This window comes from Phoca vitulina, unplaced genomic scaffold (genome assembly GCF_004348235.1).
Source record: "Phoca vitulina isolate PV1807 unplaced genomic scaffold, GSC_HSeal_1.0 scaffold8, whole genome shotgun sequence".
NCBI classification, from domain to species: Eukaryota; Metazoa; Chordata; class Mammalia; order Carnivora; family Phocidae; genus Phoca; species Phoca vitulina.
Window position 1 is genome coordinate 57,740,464 of NW_022589711.1, and position 18,050 is coordinate 57,758,513.

At 51.0% G+C, this 18,050-nt stretch overlaps 1 protein-coding gene across 2 annotated transcripts in view; it reads left to right on the forward strand.

Annotated features, from left to right (window-relative positions):
* The window catches only part of IGF2BP2 (insulin like growth factor 2 mRNA binding protein 2), a 155,470-nt gene extending 137,924 nt beyond the window's left edge, over positions 1–17,546 (forward strand). For both annotated transcript variants that reach the window (XM_032406974.1, XM_032406975.1), the window contains 6 exons: positions 6,499–6,567; positions 7,464–7,580; positions 10,932–11,006; positions 12,383–12,514; positions 14,220–14,333; positions 15,677–17,546. In XM_032406974.1, coding sequence (XP_032262865.1) covers positions 6,499–6,567; positions 7,464–7,580; positions 10,932–11,006; positions 12,383–12,514; positions 14,220–14,333; positions 15,677–15,769 — 600 coding nt within the window. In that variant the 3' untranslated portion in view covers positions 15,770–17,546. The remainder of the gene's footprint in view (positions 1–6,498; positions 6,568–7,463; positions 7,581–10,931; positions 11,007–12,382; positions 12,515–14,219; positions 14,334–15,676) is intronic.
* The last annotated feature ends 504 nt before the right edge of the window (positions 17,547–18,050 follow it).

The following is an 18,050-nucleotide window of genomic DNA, read 5'->3' on the forward strand; positions in this document are numbered from 1 at the left end:
TAAGACTAGACTTATTATATCAAAGGGTATATGCAATTTAAATTCTCACAGATATCCCTTCACCAGAATTCATGTAGAAATTTTAAGAAGTAAGGTAGTTAAATCAGTGATGTTTGTATGGATTCTGTCCTTTGGTGTCACGCTAAAGAAAAAATCTCCCATCCAGGACTGTAAAAATATTCTCCCATGTTTTCTTATTGGTTTTTGAGGATTGTTATTTGTATTTGTATCTGTAATCCACAGGGAATTTATCTTGATTTATACTTTGACAAAAGGATCTAACTTTGTTTTCTTTCCAAATGGATAGCCACATTTCCCAAAATCATTTTTTGAGTGATGTACAATTTTATCACTCAGTTTGAAATTCTAGCTTTGTCATACACTGAATTCCCACTTAGTCATCTTCCTGACTCTGTTCCATTCATCTCTTTGTCTACACTAATTACTGTAGTTTTATACTCTCTTTAACAGCATGATTATTTTTTTCTCAAAGAATGAATTGGAAAGATGACCAACTTTTAATATGCTTGGGAAAATTTAACAATATATAGAAGTTTTCTATTCTTGAAGATTTAATAAGTTTTCTGTTTCTTGAGTTTTCTATTTCTTGAAGCTATCCGTAAAACATCTGGGCCTACCACCTTTTGTTTGTTTCATTTGTAAACTCTTCAGTTTCTTGTAAGTTTTTGACTTAGTTGTGTTGATTTTTATTTTCCTGTAAAAGTATTTATCTAATTTTCATATGTGTTGGCATAACTTGTACAGAGCAGACTGTTGGCCTTTTAAATCCCTGAACTTGTGTATTATTCTCTTGTAATTCCTAGCATCGTATATTTGTGTTTTCTCTTTTTTTCTTTTCTTTTTTAAGTTTTGTTTTGTTTTGTTTTTGTTTTTGTTTTTAAGTAAACACTACCCCCAACATGGGGCTTGAACTCAGGACCTCAAGATCCAGAGTCTCATGTTCTACGGACTGAGCCAGCCAGGGACCCCTCTTTGTTTGCTTAATCAAATTTGCTAGGGCTTTGTCTATTTTAAACTTCTAAGTAGCTAATGGTTTCTTTTTTGTTATCTTGCAATTGTTTCCTGTACTTTGTACTCAGACAGTGTTATCGGAACATTTCTGATTTTTGTGGCCTTACTCACGCATAATCAGTTTTTGAATTCATGGGTGTTTGGAAAGATGTGCCTTTTTCTGATGGGCTCAGAGTTGTGTTTATAGCTATAAAAACAAGCTTCTCATTGGCGGCTCATATCCTCTATATAATTATTTTTATCTGTATGATTTATTACATGATGGGAGAAGTTTGCTCTTCTCCCACTGTGATTATGGTTTTGTCAAATTCTTTATTGTAACCAAGTTTGTTTAGTGTGTTTTGGTCAGCTCACTCTAGAAAGAATCTGGAATTTTATTCCAAATTATTAAGCTTTCTTTCTTAATGAATACGCAGTCTCATAATCTATAGTTTAGAATTAACTAAACTGTAACTGGTTACTTTGCTCACTGCAGATGCTTTCTTGTTCTCCACATGCTCTCAACCGACTGAGCCACCCAGGCACCCTGCTCCACATGCTCTCATTTTTTGAGTTGTTTGGGGCTTTTTTGTTAGTCTGTCAGGAATACTTGCTTCAACAATCTTTTTCAGGAATAGTACACAAGTAGCATAACTTCTAAACCATTCTAGATCTGAAAATGCCTTTCTTTTCCCCTCACACATGAATGAAAGTTCAACTGGCTGTCTAGAGATTCTAGAGTCCTAGTGCTTTTAGAACTCTGAAAACAATACTTTCAGTATTTTGTTTTTCAGGTACATGTGCTAACCAGCCTAATTCTCCTTATTTTGTAGGTAGCTTTTTCCTCCTTCTGTCTGCAAGTTATTTGCCTTTTTTAGTATTTTTGCCTTCCCCCTCGGAATTCAGAAATCTGAATCTCAGCCCTTTGATCTCAAGTTTCAGATTTTTCTTTGGTTCAGGAAAATCTTTTGCTTCTCTACTTAATGTTTCGTTTTACTTCTCTTCCTCCACTTCATTTTCTCCTTCTGGAACTCCCACTTTATGGATCATACATCTCTATTCTCATGTCTGGTTCCTTCTTTTTGTTTTGCATGGGTTAATCTTCCAATGCCCTGATGGGCTTTGCAGGAGTGTCTTTTCTGCTGTTATATACAGCCTCTGTTGAATGTTTCCAAGATCAATCTAGGTCCCTCCTTGTTTTTTTCTCATAGCAATTACTTACATGTGAATGAACTGTCATCTTGAATCTAATTAAGAAATCAAATCAAAGGGCGCCTGGGTGGCTCAGTCGGTTAAGCATCTGCCATCAGCTCAGGTCATGGCCCTGGCGGTCTTGGGATTGAGTCCCCCATTGGGCTCCCTGCTCAGTGGGGAGCCTGCTTCTCCCTCTTCCACTTCCCCTCCTTGTGCTTTTGCGAAGTGTGCGCTCTTTCTCTCTGTCAAATAAATAAGTAAAATCTTAAAAAAGAAAAAAAAAATCGGGCGCCTGGGTGGCTCAGTCGGTAAGCGTCTGCCTTTGGCTCGGGTCATGATCACAGGGTCCTGGGATCGAGCCCCGCATGGGGCTCCCTGCTCAGCGGGAAGCCTGCTTCTCCCTCTCCCACGCCCCCTGCTTGTGTTCCCTCTCTCGCTGTGTCCCTCTCTGTCAAATAAATAAATAAAATCTTAAAAAAAAAAATAAACTTTTTTTAAAAAGCTCTTCCCTCTTTCCTGAATTAATTCACTGGGTCATTTGTTTGCCTTGCTCAGCTTTGCTCCCCTCTGTCATGTTGTTAATTCTCTATATATGTCTAATGAATTTTAATTGTCTATTCATATATTTAAATAAACTCAACAGAAGGCATATTAGAATCTTTAGGGGAGTTTTTCCATAACATGTGCCGTGGGCCCCACTGGAACCTATGAATTCGCAGTGTTCTAGGTGGGGGGCAGCACTGGGCATGGTGGTTGAGACCTTGGGCTGCAGAGTCAGACACAGATCTGTGCTCAGATCCTGGCTCTGCCTCTTACTAGCTTAACGGTTTCTAGTTTTCATCAGTTCCTGAGGTTGTCCCATGAGAACACAGAGGTGGATAAGCAGCCATTGTGGGGAAGCCCTTTGACAAGCTGGGGTAGAATGGTGAACCTTCTGAATCTTGGAGAGCTCTGCCCAAGTCCATTCCCTCCTCCCAGGCCCATGACCCCATCCCTGGTTCCTAGGGAGAGCATCCACTGTCTTTGCAATGTGGCATCAGTCTGTCTTCACACGAAAGCTGTTTCAGTATTTTTGAACATAATCTGTATGCCTGACCCCTGCCCTGTCCACTACCCATTTCCTACCCTCACTCTTCCTACCCCCTGATTTCTTCAGGCTTCAGTGTATTACTTAAATCTGGCATCATGATTATGGTCATACACAGCAGCTTGGAACGAAGGACACTGCAGTTCTTCCCGGAAAAGCCGGTCCAACTATAATTCCCTTTTTAATTTTTACAAATGCATTTGATATATACTCCTCTACTCACACCCCAGAACAGTCAAGCAGAGAGGAAAAGCAGATACCAGTTTCCCTCAAACTGAGAATGTAACATGAACCAGTGGGTAATAATGACCACACACCCCCTTGCTGCCACTGTTGGCAGGGGGTGGGGGCCACCTTTACTATGACATCCTTCACCCTCTCCCAGGTGTCATGATGCCTCTCAGATACTCAAAAATAAAGTCGCTTCTCCTTTGTAAAATAACAGAATTCTCAAACTGGCACAGTGAGGCCAACTTCTAAGTTGGGGGTGGGGTTCCATATTAGCCTCCCCACTCCCTGGGCCCTTGGTTTATCAGATGGCTACAACCTGCTTTCCCGGTAAAGAGAACATGTATTCAGGTCATCAGTGGGTAATTTCTCTGATCATTGTGACAAAGTCTGTTTTGAAAGCCTTCTTCCATTTGAGATTGTAGACTCCATTTAAGCTTGGGAGGATGGGAAATAGAGTGTGTGCTCTAAGCCGTACATTTCATTATAAACAGTGCTCACTTAACACTCCTCATTCAACCCATACAGTAGCCAACGATAGATTCTTCATTCCTGTGACCTCCCTGAATGCCACGTAACATCCTTCAGGGGCATCCATTGTACTTAGGGTCTAATCCACATCAGAACCAAGGCCTGCAAGACCTCCCCATTGTTTGCAGCTGTACTCTCTTACTTGCTTTCACCGTACTGGTCTCTTTTCTGTTTTTCAAAAGGCCAACCTTTTCTAGCTCAGCACCTCTAAGAGCCCTGCTTAGAATGTTCCCTCCCCAGTGCCTTGCCTAGGGTGCTGTGCTCTCCATGGGTCCCAGCTCAGAGATCACCTCCTGCAGGGGTCTTCCTGGACCCTCCCAAGGTTGCCCTCCCACCCATCATCTCCGCTGCTTCCCTTCCGCACATTGTCCTGTTCACTTCTTTCACAACACTTGTCTGCGTCCCCGGTAGACTGTCAGTCCCGTGGTGGCAGCGACCCTTCTGTCTTAATAGCTGTGTCCCCAGCACCTAGAGCGGTGCTTCATAGGTGGTCAGGTGCTCAGATATCTTTTTCATGAGTGAATGAACGGTCAAAGGAACCATTGCAACAATATTAGAAGATCTAATTTCTAGAAGATCTAGGTGATATTTTAGTCCATTAGTGGATGAGGCTCAGAGTGGTTGAATAAATTATTCCAACTTGTATAGAGCTGGTGATTCAGACTCCAGTCTTGTGACTATTCTGACTCCAAAAACCAACTTGTGTGCACAAAGCCAGCACCTCCACTAGAAATGAGCTCCTGGCTGCCAAGTTTAGGGTTCTTTCCCCACAACAGTTTTCCCCCTATTCTCATGAATAAAAGAAGAGTGGGGAATTCGTCCTTTTTACCCTTTTACAGCTAATTCTCTCTCCTAACCCGAGTGGTAGATCTACATTTGATACAGTGTTTATGTTGGGAGTATTTGAACCCAGATTGGAGCCACACTGTGCCTGGTCTACTCTTGGTCTCATGTGAATTTGGGGAAGAAAAGGCAAATAACAATTCAAAAGAATCATGGCTGCTCTGAGGCCTCCTACAAGAGGAAGGGGAAACATCCTTTCCCCAAGGCAGAGCTTTGAGCAGAAAGCCACAGGAATTCTCCCCTCATCCTCCATGGCTCAGAACAGGGACCTGCGCAAAGGGTCTGGAGCGGACTGCTCTTCAAGGAGGAAGCAGGCCCTAGAAAGACTTCTTCACCCCGCTTCCTGTCAGATGTGGAGTGCCAGGAGAATCTGGTCCCATAGCACCCTCTTGTGGCTGTGAGGTGTCACTGCAGCCTCTTTCCAAGGCGCGAGAGCTAGGGTTTGCTCTCACTACAGCAGGGGTTCCCTTCCGTCAGCAGAGCTCTGTGGACAGCAAGGGCGCCCCTGGGGGAAGCTCCCCCGTGTCCCCACCTCCTCTCCGCCCCCCGAGGCCAGAAGTCCACTCTCCAGGCTCAGAAAGGGGGACTGTTTCATTTTGTCCCTCGTGAGTCGTAAGGCGAAGTTGTGATTTGGAGCTCAGAGTGCAGCAGGAGATCTGGGAGACAGAGAACACCTCAGACGAAAGCGAGGCCCCGGACTCGAAGTCTCATCCGTGTCTGACCAGTGTCGGAAACCTAGGAGGTCATCCTGCAGGGTGGGCCCTCAGGCGTTGGCTTCGTGGTACCTCCCTTCCTGTCACAGGCATGCCCGCGTTTACGTGACTTTATGTGAGGCGCCGGTAACCGGACCATGCTGATTCTGTATCCTGCCCGTACGAATATATGCAATCAGACCTCTTCCTGTCTCACGGCTCGTAAGAGTCTGTGAATAAAGGATCTAGCACAGTGCCTAGTACACAGTAGGTAGTTAGTAAGAAGCAGCTACTTCTCTAAATGTTATTTTCCTAATAGCTCTGTTGTTTTCTGTCCACATTTACCTTCCTGCTCCCCCCCCTTACCCCCACACTCACGCACATTCACACTGTTTATTCACTCATTTTCTTTCCCTCCTCTCCCAACCTCTTTCTCAATTCCCCCCATTCTCAATCTCGTCATTCCTTCCGAAATTCTCTGAGGGAGCTCATGGACCCAGTTTCCCGGGAGCACATTTGCTGGTCATGCATAACTCCAGATAATGTCCTGCAGTCTCTGTACCTTGTAGTCCCCAATCCATGGCTTCCCAGAAAATAGCAGCCACGGGGCCTGCCTGTCTGAGGGAGGGCAGGTTAAAGGAGTGTGCGTGCGCCCTCACTCCCACAGCAGTAAGTTCTAGGGGCCTAGTGCTTGGCGCGGCTGAGCCCTGAGAAGCTCAGCCCGGCATTCAGTGCTCCAGTGGGAAAAGCGCAGCAGAGATCTGAGCCGCCAAGGGACAGGTGCAGACAGACAGTGGGGCCAGGTAATGGTGCAAGGAGCCTGTGCCGTGTGTGGGAATCTCGCCTCCCTGAGTGTGGGGCGTGTCCCTGTGGGCACCCACTGACTGACCGACTGTTTCTTTCATGCTGCAGACCCACTCCGGATACTTCTCCAGCTTGTACCCCCCTCACCAGTTCGGCCCGTTCCCGCATCACCACTCCGTAAGTGTCCCCTCAGGTCAGCGCCATCTGCCACTCGTCCTCCTGTGACAGGCACCACAGAGTCTTTGGCGGACTGACCCACGAATGTTCCCAGTGTGAGTGCTGGGTCCCGTGCTTCCCCGTCAGCCTAGGAGTGACGCATCACGGGGCATGAGCACACCAAACTACCCCAGCATCCAGGCTCCCTAAAGGTCCTTCACAGTGCTGGTGCTGTCCTGTTCAGCAGTCCTGCTGAGGTTCACAAATCCATAGGTGGCAGGAGACTGGTACATGTGACTGATCAGGAGGTCAGATCAGGAGGCCGTGTTGAGCTAAAGAACTGTTTCCAAAGGTCTGTGAACAAAGTCTAACAAAGGGGGTCATGTCGTTCGCGAGGACCCCTGGTGGCCTGGCCCATGTCTCTCTGGGCTGTCACCATGTGGCCTGGTCAGGGCAGGTTTCCTTGTCATCTTCTTTTGAACACGATGTCACTCTGATGAAAATACCCTCTGTGGCTCCCAGGTGCTGAGCGGCTTCCCGTTCCTCCTAACAGAGGGCCTCAGGCCCCATCCTCAGGCCAGCTATATTTAATAACGGTCTTGATTTCTTGGATAAAGACACAGGAGCAGTACACATCACATTTGTATGTGACAAAAAACCTGTGAACAGACAGCTTTCTGTATCCAGCCGACTCCGAGCTGCTCAAGAGGACTTTCCATTTTGATTATCCTTCAGGTGCACTGTGTTCAGGTTCATCCCTCAGGCTTCACACCTACAGAGCCCTAGACCACAGGAGAATCCCATGTGCCATTTTGGCCTTCACAGCACATGGCTTGTGGTAGATGCTCGGTAGCTGCTGAGTGCCTACAGGAGCCACCACAGTGGGAATGACGTCTTGTCTTGTGTTGCCCTTCCAGTATCCAGAGCAGGAGATTGTGAATCTCTTCATCCCAACCCAGGCTGTAGGTGCCATCATCGGGAAGAAGGGGGCGCACATCAAACAGCTGGCCAGATTCGCTGGGGCCTCCATCAAGGTAAAGCTGCTCTCCGACGGCCGCCCTCTTCCATCACCAGCCCCCCACCCCGTGTCCCTTGTTGCTTCTGCTGCTCCTGGCCAACGTCAATGCCAGGGACAGGGGCCCACAGGGTCTGGCAGATTTGCCTCCAGGATTAATCCCATCGGCTCTCCTCTTTACCTCTCCCATTACTTTCTTGTTAAACTGATAATTGAATTAGAAAAAATATTAGCAACACCTAAGCCAACCCGGTCCTCTTTGGGCTAACACAGCCCTCTTGTCAAGAACGTAAAGCAAAGACAGGCTGAGGGCTTTCCTGAGCCTGGGGGGCGGACACCAGCAGAGCATCATTTACACTTGGCCCTTATCAGAGCTTTGACGCTTTAATTAGTCTGTGCTGCACAGATCCTTGACCCTCAAGGAAAGTTTGCAGGGAACACTCTTTGGAAGTTGCTAATGCTGTAGATAACGAGAGCTGGGGGACACAGCCCGATAGGCAGCCCTGGGACCCAACGCAGCAGCTCAGGCAGGAAGGCCCCTGGATTTCTGGGAAGGGCGCGAGAGCCGGCCTGGCGGGGGCAGTGCCGTGCCCACATCCTGCCCCCTCGAGCGCCCTGTGAAGAAGCGTCCCAGGGGCTGAAAGGGAAGGATTCTTCAACCCTGGTCCTGCTCCAAGCCCAGCTATCGGCTCTGACTCACAGGCAGAATGCTGAGCACGTCCCAAGCCTCATGAAACACTTTCGAAAACAGAGTTCCCGTTGTTACGTAAAGTAATTTGCTACCATGGGACAACCCGGAATTCCGAACGAGAAGTCTCATGACTTGGAGAGAAAGAATGCTTGCACTTTCTCCTCAAGAAGAACTGGAATGTCTCCCACAGCAAGTGTGCTGGAGAAGAGGCAAAACCAAAATGCTCCGAGTAAAGGACTGCAGTGAGACCGCCGACGAGTTTGATGTAGGTAAAGCACTTCCCGTCTGGTACCTGCAAAGCGCGGAGACCGGGTGCGAGCCCTGAGGTGCGGGCGGCCCGCAGCAAAGCACCCGGGGGGGCAGGCGTGTTGCCGTGGCGGGACCCCAGCCCACGGACGGACGGCCATGGCGGGACAGGCCGTGGTCGTCCTTGATGCTGCGCCAGCAACGTGCTTCTCCTTCCCCGGCCCCTGCCTCTCTCCACACTAGTGAAGGAGAGAAAACCGGGGAGGCCGAGTCTTTGTCGGAGAAATTTCCTACTTTTAAAAGTTAGTTTTTTTTGTTAGTTTCAACAGGACTCCGAACGCATTTTCTCTAAAGCAAAATGGGTAGTCTCCCTCTCAAGAACCCTCCGTTCCTGCATTGCCAGTCTTTGGGGGCCACAGCTGGAGGCACGCTGGGTGCTGCCAGGGCGGGGAGAGAGCGGTACACTACTGTGTGGGAGCTGAGTGCTGGCAAGGGGGGTGGGCAGAGGTGAGGCCGGGGACGTGCACCCCGAGATGCTTTGGAGCTGGGCTCCCGCCGCTCGCCTGCCCTACTGAGCGTCTGGGCAACCCTCTGCAGAATGCACACACAACTCCTGAACCTTGCTTCGGGCCCTGCTCACCCTGGGATCTGGGCAGGCACCTCACCTCTGGGTCCCCTTTACTTCAGTCATAAGACGGGTCCTCCTTCCTGGTGCTGTCACGGCAGTTTGCCGGCGGAGGGTCATTCCAGAACAGCAGGAGCTCGTGAGTAGCTCTGAGACTTCGGGTCTGGGCGGCGGCATCAGACAGTGGAGAGATGGGCCGTTTGCTTTGCAATGTGAGCCAGGCAGCCGGGAGTCGCTGGGAGGCGGACAGTGACGGCGGAGTGGATTTGGTCAGCGCCAAGCGTGAATTGGCCTCGCAGCCCTCCCCGATCTGGGCGGGTGAGAGCCGGGACCCGCCGGGGCCGGGCTCCGGTCTCTCTCGTTCACTCTGCGAGATAAGGACCGGGCTTAACACCAGCTGTGGATGGAGAAGTAGAGGCAGGTGTTCCCGCCAGTGGTCCCGAGGGCCAGTGTTTGGGGGGCCTGCCGGCAGGCCCCAGCCCCCAGAGACGCGTGATCGGGCTTCTCGGCAGAGGCTGCTGCCCTGCACAGGTGGAGGCCGACAGGCCGTGAAGTCCTCCCGAGGAGCTCAGGCCTTGGAGACCTGTGCCTCACGTCCGTCCTCATGCCACAGAGCATCAGAGCCCGAGCCCTCACCGAAGATGCTCTGATCCCAGGGCAGGCGCAGGTCAGAGCACACCTTGGCCACACCAGAGCACGATAGAGCTGCAGCAGCCGCACAGCAGCCGGAGGCTCACGGATGCAGCCTGGCCTCGGCCACGGACGGAGGCGGAGGTGGAGGTGGGGGGCTTCCTGGGGAGCCCACGTCTGAGACACAGCAGCTAGTGGTGAATGACATCCACTGTGAACATCTCCTTCTCCAGGCTCAGTCTCGGACAGGACCTCTCCTGAGCCCTGGCTTTTTTTTTTTTTTTTGGCTTTAGGAACACTGTGACCCTGTAAATGAGGTTTCTTGTTTTGACTTTGCTCTCTTCGTAAGCTTAAAACTGAGTCTGCGGCCCATCTGAGGCAGGTGTATAGGACCTTATGAGATCATTTGTGTACTGACCTCACTCCCGGCTCATTTCTCAATGTCTGGTGTACTTTTCACTCATTTAACTTTAACTATAGTTTTGCTACACTATTTCTTTTCAAAGCTACCTTAATGGTTTTTGGAATAAGGCAAGCTATGCAGAGAAGAACTTGTAATGGGGATCTAACAAAAAGTGCTTGCCTGGTCCGTCATTTGAGTTGTGTTACAAGAGAACTCAGACTCACAAATGGTGAGAGCAAAAGGCGGAATTGAGCTTGCCAGGGTTCACCTCCCAATTTCACAGATGAGGAAACAGAGTCTGGGGAGGGGAGGGATTTGCAGAACAGACACTGGGCCCAGGGTGTCCTCACCCCTGCTCTGGAGCTGTCACACTCAGTTCCCGAGCCATGGATGAACTGGTCTGAGCCCCCTCTCCCCCCCCCCCACCCCGCTCTAGCTCAACTGTCACCTGTAGCCGACTACCTCTGAGCTGAGCGTTAGAACCGGGGCAGCTCTCCTGCAAGCTGGCTCCACAGCAGTGCCTCTGTGGACTAGCTCTTCCTCCCCTCTGGGGCCCGGGTGAGGTGGCGGAGCCCACACCTCCCTCTTCCTCCTAGAACTCGACTCCCTTGGCTCTGTAAAGGAGGCTCGGTGCTCGGTAGCCAGAGTGGAAGCAGCAGGTGCAAAGGCAGAAGCCCTATAATCCCTTGCTAATGTGTGTGCGCCACACACCCAGACAAGGGAGGGGCCTGGGGAGCAGGGCCCAGCAGCAGCATTTTCCTCTCGTCAACTGCAGATTGCCCCGGCGGAAGGCCCAGACGTCAGCGAAAGAATGGTCATCATCACCGGCCCACCTGAAGCCCAGTTCAAGGTCAGTGCCAAGGGTCACCTCAGCCCTGCAGTAGCTGAGGGCCTTAAGCAGGCAGCAGCCACCTCAGAGGCATGTTCAAGACTCTTCCTTGGGAGGCCCGGCCTCCACTGCCCTTCTTGCGGCTGCTTACTCGTCTCAGACTTACCCTGTCTTGCCTACCTCTGGGCTGTTCCCTCTGCTTGGAGCCCTCCTTCCTTTCTCTTTTATGGAAAAGTAGATAGTCTGTGGGTACCCAGTTCAAATGGCACCCCCTCTGGGCTATCTCTGACCCCTGAGCTGTGGCTTTGAGGACGGGTGTCTCAGACTCGTTGAGTCACACTCTTCCGGCTCTGGGGGCATAACCGTGGGGTGTAAGGGCACATAGCAGGAGTTTGTTGGGAGTTGTTTGGTGAGGTGCATTTTGTCTTTGCCCTTTTTTCTCCCCTAGGAAAATTATAAATTGAGTTTTCTGAAAGTCAGAAGCATATTTCTAAAAGTATAGTCCTCATCATTAAAAATATTTAAGATCTGAGAAGAAACATTAACACGTGGAAATATTTAAGAACAGTAACCCTTCGACTCATGAGTGGATAAACAAAACATGGTATATCCACTCAGTAGGACGTTAGCCATAAAAAGCAAAATTCTGATGCATGCTGTGGTGTGGATGAACCTAGAAAACACTGCATGAAGTGAAAGAAGACAGAAGGCCACGTGTTACATGAGTCCCTTTATCTGAAATGTCCGGAAAAGGCAAATCCATAGAGACAGAAAGGAGGATGGCGGCTGCCGGGGGGCCGGGAGCAATTGGGGCTGCCCGCTAGTGTGGGGTTTTTCTTTGGGGGCCTGGGGGGGGCAGTGTCCTGGGAAGTGGGGATGGTTGCCTAACGTTGTGAATACACCAAAAACTCCTGGAGTGTACACTTTAAAATGATGAATTTTAGGTTATATAAGTCTATCTCAATTTTTAAAGCCTTTAAAAAAACAAACCAACCAACCATAACCTCCCAGCTGCGCTGGCTCTGGAGTTAAGACATCAGCAAGCAGCCCCGTCACCACCCACCTCGCCTCCAGCCTTCAGTGACCCGAGGTCTAAACTTACCGTGGGGGGAGGAAGTGAAGAATGCCCGGCACCGGTTCATTCAGCCCGTTCGTGGGGGCTAGGGCGATGAAGATCAGACCCCGTCGCCACCAGCCCCGAGCCCACACCCCCCACACCGAGAGCTTCGTAGCGGCGGCCGGCGCAGCGCCCCGCCAGGTCTCTGGAGGAGGGCAGCAGGCTCCGGGGAACTGGGGGCTGGGGGTGCCCCGGGCCTGGGCTGGCCAGTTCTGGCAGCAGCACCGCGGAGTGGGCCGCCTGGCAGCCGAGAGTCACCCGTCACGCCTTGCTCTCTCAGGCCCAGGGGCGGATCTTTGGGAAACTGAAAGAAGAAAACTTCTTTAACCCCAAAGAAGAGGTGAAGCTGGAAGCCCACATCAGAGTGCCCTCTTCTACGGCTGGCCGGGTGATTGGCAAGGGCGGCAAAACCGTGAGTGCGCCCCGAGCTGGCTTCGTCTTCCTGGCTGACTCCCTGTGCCGGCCTCCCCTGATTTCCCTCAGACCTCTGTTGGCTCTTCAAGGACATCACTCAGGGGCTGAGGGCCCCCAGTCCAGGGTGCTGAGCCAGGCCACCAAAAACACCAGGGTTCTGCACCCGGAAATCCGGCATCTCAGCTACATGCTGGAAAATGAAGACCCCGACTCCCTATAGACCGGGAGGCTGCCTCCTGCCCCCCGCAAGCCCACACATAGCAGCAGGAAAATCCTAGGGAACAGAATCCCGTCCCGAGGATCCCCACTTGGCCGACTGTCCATCTTCTCTAAAGTCCCGCTCAGAGGCAGGCAGGGGCCATCCTACGCTCGCCTCTGACTTTTCAAACTCTCCCTCCTGCAGATTCTGTCTCCTGGCTATTTCCCAAACCTACCCATCTGTTACAGGGGAGCTAGTTTAGCCATCGGGTGGTAGGTGAGAAGGAAATACTTACAAAAAAATAATAATCAAGGTCTTCAACCTGAAGGGGGCAGCAACACAAAGGAATTTGAAAAGTGCCAGAGAATTAACTGTGAAGCTTGTAGGAATGAGCAGATAGTCCGTCAGACGCAGGTGTGTTCTAGAACAGGACATCCCCCCGTGGCGGGGATATGACCCCTGAGAAGTTCCAGTAGGGCGTGTGCACACTAGCAGACTGGCCGTGTTGGGGGCTCTCTGGAGTCGTGTGTGTGTGTGCGCGCGTGCACATACCTGCTGTTTTCTTTACACAGAAACTCTTACTAAGCACTCAAAGCCAATTTCTGCATATAAGGAGTCACCTTCATACAAAAGAATAAAGTCAATGGCTTGCAGATTATTCTCCATATCCAGGAACGTGATCAGCACCCGAGGGCACACACACCGGCTCTAGACAAGCCAGAAGGCGGTAGGCAGGAGAGCTAATGGCCCACGGGGGAGTCTCATCCTGAGCCCTTGGATCCCCTATTTGGTCATTTGGGAACCAGTCACTGAATTCTGTGCACCACCACTCCCCCCCACCCCGAGCTGTCAGCTGTCGGCTGAGCACTTGGCGCCCCCACCCATGTGTTTAGCACCCCGGAGGCCAGGGCCTGGGCTGAGCCCCTGCGTAGTGTAGGCTTGTTGAGGCTGGGGAGAGTAGGAAGTGGGCCGCAGGTGAGGGGGGAGCAGCACTGGCTGGAGGCTTCCCAGAGGGGGGCTGGTATGGAACTGGAACGGCAGGGAGAAAAGGTAATGATCCGAAGGTAGAAGGAGGGGAAGACTTGGAGGCAGGGATGAAAATGAAGAGCGGGGCCCAGAGCAATGCCTGATTAGGAAGGAAAGTTTGCTTTGGTGAGTCTGAGAGACTGAGAGGTGGTGTTGGCTCACGGCTGGCACCCAGGAGGGATCTGCCTTCCTGAATGACGGGAGAGCATGGGTCACTGCGAGCATGGGCAGGAACTGCATTGAAGGGAATTCCAGAGTAAGAATTCAGCCCCAGAAGGAGCTCCAGGGAGTTGGGGACTGGACCCTCCTTGAGCCACCCAGTGAGTCTCCAGGGCTCAGACATGGCCCCGTGCGACCAGAGACTGGGAAGCCCCCGGACACGTCCTAGGCTGAAGGAAAGAAGAAGAGCCTCCAGCTACCTTGCCCTCCAGCACTCCCCTCTCCCACTTCCTCCTGAACCCACTTTCTCCCTGCCCAGGTGAATGAACTGCAGAACTTAACCAGTGCAGAAGTCATCGTGCCTCGTGACCAAACACCAGATGAAAATGAGGAAGTGATCGTCAGAATTATCGGGCATTTCTTTGCTAGCCAGGTACCTGTGCTGTGAGGGTCTGGTCTCTCTGGCCAGCCAGTTTTCACTTCTCTAAGCTCTTGGTGGCCTGTCCGGTGGCCACGGGCCCTACACACACCCCACCCCCGAACCCCCACACACAGATGGAACCTCCCCCTGGCTCTTCAGGGACTGCCTACAGGGCAGGGGAAATTGCTCCACACGGTCTCCTCACAGCTCTCCCCAGGCATGCTAGAGGAGCTCAAGGAAGAACCTAGCACTTTGAAGTCAAGCCGAGCACATCTCCAGCCCCCTGCAATGCTAGAGCATAAGGTCCCCCCTTTCTTTGCCACCTACGCACGCCTCGGTCACAGCCTTTCCCTGCTGGGAACCACATACCAGGCAAGGACCCACCCTCGGGGTCCCCCCGGTCAGGCTCTGAGAATCTCACTGTGAAGGGTTGAACCTGCTCATTGCAGGAGAAACTGCTCATTGCAGGAGACCTCCGTTTCTCTGCCGTCCTTCTCCACCTCACCATGACTTCCCCCGTCAGGGCCCAGGACCTCCTGTCTTTAATTCGGAAGGACCAGTGACTCCGCGTCATGCGGCCTGATTCTTTTCGATGCTCTTCGTGTGTTGGGTTTGGGGACAGAGCAGTCCCGGTCCTTGCCCCGAACCAGGAGGGCCGGCTAAGCGTACAGGGAAGCTTTGTCTGAGCGGTCGGCCTGCTCTGCCGGAGCGGTGCCTCTGCCCAGAGGCCTGGCGAGGCCCTGCCCCTCCCTGCGTCCCAGCTCTGCCAGTGCCCTGCCTGCCTACAGGGGTGCGGGGGGTGCGGGCGGTGCGGGGGGGGGGGGGGGGGGGGGGGGGGGCGGGCTTGGGCTCACTGTGTTCTCTAGTCGTACCGGGTAGGGGGTCTGGGCCAGTTCCTCACTTCCTCCCCATCGCATTTCCTGTCCGTCTTTCCTGGCATCGCACTCATGTTCTTCCCAGGGGCTCCAGGAAGGCGGGTGGGGCAGACCTGAAAGCCACAGTGTGTGTAACGGGAGGGAGAGTGCTGTCTGACCTCCACGAGGCCCCCTCGGCACTGGTTCCCTGCCTCTGCTTCCTGGCCTCTCTTAACAAGTACCTGGAAGCTTCTGGGGCCCCACCTCCTTATCCTGCGGCACCCAGCGGCCTTAGGGAAGGGCTGGGGGAACCCTGAACTTTAGGCAGGAAAGTACCCCCCCCACCCTCAGCCCCCAGAGTGAGGGCCTCAGCAGGTAGATGACACTTCTCTGAGCACCCCACTTCCTTTCCCCAGTCCCAGCCCCAGCCTCCCACCCCACCGCTTGTCCTCAGAACCGGGTTCCTTTTTCTCCCCCGTCCCCTCCTCTCCCTTGCTGCAGACTGCCCAGCGCAAGATCAGGGAAATTGTACAACAGGTGAAGCAGCAGGAGCAGAAATACCCTCAGGGAGTCGCCTCACAGCGCGGCAAGTGAGGCTCCCACAGGCACCAGCAAAACAACGGATGAATGTAGCCCTTCCAACACCTGACAGAATGAGACCAAACACAGCCAGCCAGCTCGGGAGCAAACCAAAGACCATCCTGAGGAATGAGAAGTCTGCGGAGGCGCCGGGGACTCTGCAGAGGCCCTGAGAATCCCAGGGGCCAGGAGGGACGGGGGGAGGAGGTCAGCCCGGGGGCCCTGCCCGGCCTCCTGCCTCCCCCAGGGCCTCTGCAGGCTTCCCAGCCATCCACTGCACCATCCACTCGGATCTCTCCTTAACTCCCACCACGCTATCCCTTTTAGTTGAACTAACATAGGTGAACATGTTCAAAGCAAAGCAAAATTCACCCCCATTTCTTTTTGTGGAAATTGTCTCTGTACATGTGTGTACATATTAGAAGGGGAAAGATGTTAAGATATGTGGCCTGTGGGTTACACAGGGTGCCTGCAGCGTTAATATATTTTAGAAATAATATATCAAATAACTCAACTAACTCCAAGTTTTAATCAATTATTAATTTTTTTTTTCTTTTTAAAGAGAAAGCAGGCTTTTCTAGACTTTAAAGAATAAAGTCGTTCTTTGGGAGGTCTAATGGTTTAGTAAAGGAGCTTCGAGACCACCCACACAAAATTCACCCGAGGGAAATCTCGAAAGGACACTCACAGCAGTTCTGGATCACCTGTGTATGTCAACAGAAGGGATACCGTCTCTCTGAAGAGGAAACTCTGTCTCTCTTCATCCCTGTCTAGCTCACACACCCATTTCTCTTTGCTTCACAGGTTTTAAACTGGTTTTTTGCATACTGCTATATAATTCTCTGTCTCTCTCTGTTTATCTCTCCCCTACCTTCTCTCCCTCCCCTCCTTCTCCATCCCCATTCTTTTTAATTCCCTCATCCCTCTGTGTCAATTCCCAGTATCTACGCACCCCCCAGGCAAAGCAGTGCTCTGAGTATCACATCACACAAAAGGAACAAAAGCGAAACACACAAACCAGCCTCAACTTACACTTGGTTACTCAAAAGAACAAGAGTCAATGGTACTTGTCCTAGCATTTTGGAAGAAGAAAACAGGAACCCATCAAACCAACCAACCAAACAAAGAAAAATTCCACAAAGAAAGAATGTATTTTGTCTTTTTACATTTTGGTGTATAAGCCATCCATATTCAGCGAAATGATTTCTTTCTTTTTAAAAAAAAAAAAAATGTGGAGGAAAATAGCAATTTACACGAGGTCGTTGGCCCAGGGCGGTAAATTTACAGATTTTTTTAAACGAGAAAAACACACAAAAAAAGCTACCTCAGGTGTTTTTTACCTCAGCACCTTGCTCTTGTGTTTCCCTTAGAGATTTTGTAAAACTGATAGTTGGAGCATTTTTTTATTTTTTTAATAAAAATGAGTTGGAAAAAAAATATCAACTGCCAGCCTGGAGAAGGTGACAGTCCAAGTGTGCAACAGCTGTTCTGAATTGTCTTCCGCTAGCCAAGAACCTGTATGGCCTTCTTTTGGACAAACCTTGAAAATGTTTATTTAAAAAAAAAAAAAAAGATGACAAAGAAAAACAGAGAGAGAAAATATTGGAGATGTCCTGAATTTCAATAGGGTACGCGCCATTAGGGCTTTTTGCGCTAAAGGATGAACATGTACTGGTTTATGTGAACAAGCCATTTACCACCAGACTGCAATGCCAGTTTCCTCTACTGCAAACAGTGTTCTGTGACAAAAACAAAAACAAAAAAAAAAATGAAATATATCCAGCTAACAAGATCCTGGTGTCTTGGTCTCTTATTTTACTAAGCATCACCCATCCCAAAGTGTCAAGAGAGTTCCAGCCCTGGGGGACTGAGGGAAAATGGGCAGCATAGAGAGTTAGGCCTGGGCAGCTGCCCTGAGGAGGCAAGGCTTCTGCAGGCGGCTTTCTGGGAGAAGCTGAGCTAGGCCAAGGGTGCTCCAGGTGTGGTCCCCACCGGGCAGCACCTCTATCACCTGGGAACATGCTGGAAATGCAGATTCTTGGGGCCCACCTTGAATCAGAAACCCTGAGGGGCCCCACAGTCGGCTTCAGCAAGCCCTCTGGGGGATTCTGAGTGTGGCGGAGTTTGACAGCCATGGAACTGGAGGGATGGACTGCCTGCACGTCAAGGTAGGTAAGACTAGCCCCTCTCCTTAGGGAACCGTAAGCCTGGCCAGGAAGGAGTTGATTTTTATGTGGGGGACTGGGAGAGGATAATACGCCTGACAGTTCCAGGGAAGAGGTGCTCATCCCTCCCC